The following is a 4,006-nucleotide window of genomic DNA, read 5'->3' as shown; positions in this document are numbered from 1 at the left end:
GCATTCAACTCTCACTCAACATAGGAGAATTCATACTGGAGAGAAGCCTTTCAAATGTAAAGAATGCGGTAAAGCTTTCACTCAACGTTCATTTCTCACTAGGCATGAGAGAATTCATACCGGAGAGGTCATTACTCACCATTTACAGTTTACTCAACATGAAAGTTTATAATGGAGAGAAACCTTAAAACTGAAGAATCTAAGAAACCCTGTAGCTGGACCTACAGCCTCACTCAATATCAGAGAATGCTTACTGCAGAGAAATCAACATTCAAAATCAACGATGAAAACCCTGTGTACAAAATACAAACTTCAGAAAATCTACAGAATTCATGCTCCAAAGTGACTTTAAAGATGTAAAATAATGTGAGAAAATATTTACTCGAAAATGAAATCTGAAATATCAAAGAATTGACATTACAAAGCAGCCAGTACAGAACAGTCTTCAGATATTACTTTAAATCAGAATACATATAGAGAATAAGCTAATGTTAAAAAACTTGTGAATATGTTTGAAAGTATCAAGGGGATGGATGTTGGAAATGTATAATTCTTTACAATGAGTGTTTATATATTGATACTACTTAAGGTTTGTTGAAAAGAAAATGTTAATCCCACTGTGAAGTCACTTGATGCAATGTTTTTTTACTCCGAGTGTGTGTGAATCACGGGTTGTTTGTTGCTGTCATCTGAGATCCCTTGTATGTTGGGTGGAATTCACTCAGAAATACTTTTCCCTGGAAGACTGAGGGCACTGTAATGCACATTGTATGATGAGAATCTAAATGGAGATGCTGTTTGGTTGACTTAGAATGTTGATGTAAGTCAGTGTGACGTAGGTGTTCAGGGCATCATTCTCTGCATTTATGTAAGACAAACATTCTGAATCTTCATTAGATTTACCAGTTGCTCTTTAAGGAAAATAAGGTGGTGGTTTTTGAAACCCTGATGTATCTTTGTAGTAGCCATAGATAGGAGTGCTGAATATTACCAGATGTGGTTGAAATAAAGAAGTCTTTGGAGATATCTGAGAAAGTACAGACAACTTATCCCTAAGTGCATAAATGATTGTACATCCATGTTTCCTAAACAGTGAGCCTCGGTCTTCAAACCCATGGAAAACAGAGCTCTAAGGTCATTATATCAGAACAACCAGAATGCTTCTTAAATGCTTGTTATCTATATTTTGTGCATGGATCTTACAGGTGGTTTGCCATGCTTTATTTAGACTCTGTGTGAACTTATATTTACATTAATAATAAAGCGAATGATTTTTAATGTATTAATACTGGTGTGTAATGAATGACTTGTTATCCTGCCACCAACGTTGACCTCTCCCACCTTAGTCACTGTTGTAATAAAAAAAGCACTATTTGGTGATGCATTGGAATGACAGCACTAGTGAGCCTTTTCCCTGTGGTTTTAATTCGCAAATGGAAAGAGAACCTTGCTGTCTAGAATGCCAAAGAAACACTATTTAAACTAAAGTAAAGGTTAGCAGACATGGGAGCTACATGTGGCTTGAAAAGTGCATGAAGCAGCCATTTCCTTCTGGTTAGATTCATATCATAATTCACTTTCCCCCAATGATAACAGGATAGATGATGAGTTCATCCATCTGCAATTTGTCCCATCAAAGCTGGTATTAGCTTCATCCAGTTGATTCAGGCTGTGTATCCCATTCCTCTATAATGTTTTCCTATTTCCACTAATAAGCATTTGGGAGTATCTACTGAATGTTGTGTATAAAGAACGATATTTACTCTAGAAACTCCTTTCATCTGAATTTGTCTTTCCTTGATTTTGCTTTAGAACATGAAGGCTCTGACCTTTGTTTATTACAGATACTGGTTTTACCCAAAGAGGTTCTAAGTCAGGCCTCAGGCCTGTAAGTTTCCCTTTTATTCCGAAGTCATGTCTCCCATACTTGTACTCTTTTTCATATCTTTATCGTGTTTTCAGAAGAAGAAAAACTAAGACTGATATAGTTAATAGATGTTCAAATGCCTCCAAAGTCTAACATATACCGTATTTCCCCATGTATAAGAGACACCCTTTTTCGAAACATTTGGGGGTCTCAAAACTGGGTGCGTCTTATACAGTGGTTGTACGAGCACAAAAACAAGCGCGAAAACGGGAAATGCAAGAAAAAATTTACAACCACTGTATAAGACGCACCCAGTTTTGAGACCCCAAATTTTTCGAAAAAGGGTGTGTCTTATACATGGGGAAATACGGTAACGACACAATGATAACTAAACATTTTTCAGTAACGTTCACATTCACAAATAGCTTTTATATGAGTTTACATCATTGGGCATGTTTTTCCCCATAGTATTTTTAAAACTCTCAAAAAACTTCATCCACAAGTAGATGCATAAGTTTATGCAATTGAAAATATTTCTTAATTTCGGTGACATTGAAATTTTCCCACTGTCGCTTTTGCCATGTACATAGTTACTTTTTAGAGATATGGCTATGTGCCTAAAATGTAACAGTTATTTGATCAATTCCATTTTGGACCTTCTTGTTTCCATTATTCTTCTCAGTTACAAAATCTGCTATGATAATTTGTTGATTTTCTCTGAATATTAACCTTGTATGTGTCTTTCTTGTAGATAAATTCTAGGTCAAAAAAGCTAGGTTAAAGCCCAGGTTCTAGTATTTACTGGATGATGAGACAAGTAAAGAGTTAACAGGAATGGGCTTATGAGCTGGCAAGAAGGCACAAACAGAGTTAACAGGAGTGAGCTTGTGAGCTGGCAGGAATGGGCTTAAAAGGAACCAGTTGGCTCTGAATCCCCTGGGTAGCACTGCAGCTGCAAGCTAACAAGCACCTTACATCCATCATAGGCGGGAACAGGACAATTCCCAGGAGAAGACAATTGTAACAGCAGTCTCCCTGTGTGCTAACAAGCACCCTCCACCCTCCACAGAAAAATATAAAACCCCAGCTGAACAGAAACCCGCTGCAGCTGTCTCCATCAGATTCTGCCCTGGCAAACTCCTTTTGCCAGTATTTCTCTTCCAAACTATCTACCTGACTTTCCACAATCCTTGCTTTTTTATTTCATATACTCATGAATTCCTTCACATTCTGTGAACGACCAGGGGTTAATTGTACACCATGTGTTGCCCGTTAGGGGTATACACCCTCAAAAATATATGCGGCTGTGTTGAAGTCTTAATTACATATATTTTTTCTATCTATAGCAGGTTTTTGTATCTATGTCATTAACTTTTTTACTTAGAAAAATATTGGAGAATATTACCATGTTGAAAGTACTGTAATTTTATATTTCAGAATTGAATTCATCTACCTCAAAACCACTTAACTCTTTTCATCGTTGGTCAAAATATGAACTGTGTCCATGACCACTTGGTACGTGTGTTATTTACTTGAGGGACCATTGATATTCAGGGATGTGGCCATAGAATTCCCCAGGAGGAGTGGGAAATCCTAGGCCTCAGTGGGATTTGTACCTGGTCTGATGTTGGAGAACTCCAGGAACCTGGTCTCCCTGTGTGAGGAGCACTTCCTTTCAGATGTCCTATCCCACCTGCTGGGCTCAGTTTCTTTTATGTGTAGAATGTCTCCTGGGAGTTTCTGCTCTGTATGACTCAATTTGTGAACCTCTTGAAAGGAAGTTACTTGGCTTTGTTGTCTTTAAATCTTGACGATGTTTCATCTTGACCATCACCTTCCTTCCCTTTTGTGGGGTGATCTGCATCCTCCACTTTACATTAGGGAGAATCATAGAAACTCAGTGACTTAATGTATTGTTGCCTACATCTTAAACCCTAATTTCCACCCCTTATGTTTGAGTCCATATTAGTACTTTGATGTGGAGTTCAGACTAAATTGAAAATGCTTTTAAGCATCATAAAGGGGCAATCAGGAAACTTGGGGGAAGTAATTTCCTATATGTGTCTATAATGTCCTCTCTTCTCTACTGAGCACAATACTGGGTGGAAATTACCTAGAGTTTCCAGCAAGAGTCAGGTT

The 4,006-nt window shown here is 37.7% G+C and overlaps 1 protein-coding gene across 1 annotated transcript in view; it reads left to right on the top strand.

Annotated features, from left to right (window-relative positions):
- The window catches only part of LOC109377481 (zinc finger protein 525-like), a 20,066-nt gene extending 19,878 nt beyond the window's left edge, over nt 1-188 (top strand). The window contains exon 7 of the mRNA XM_019633842.1: nt 103-188. Within this exon, the coding sequence (XP_019489387.1) occupies nt 103-188 (86 nt within the window). The remainder of the gene's footprint in view (nt 1-102) is intronic.
- Nucleotides 189-4,006: the final 3,818 nt, after the last annotated feature.

This window comes from Hipposideros armiger, unplaced genomic scaffold (genome assembly GCF_001890085.2).
Source record: "Hipposideros armiger isolate ML-2016 unplaced genomic scaffold, ASM189008v1 scaffold_1417, whole genome shotgun sequence".
Classification (NCBI taxonomy): domain Eukaryota; kingdom Metazoa; phylum Chordata; class Mammalia; order Chiroptera; family Hipposideridae; genus Hipposideros; species Hipposideros armiger.
Note: the sequence above shows the minus strand (reverse complement) of the source record. Positions and strands in the feature narration are given on the sequence as shown.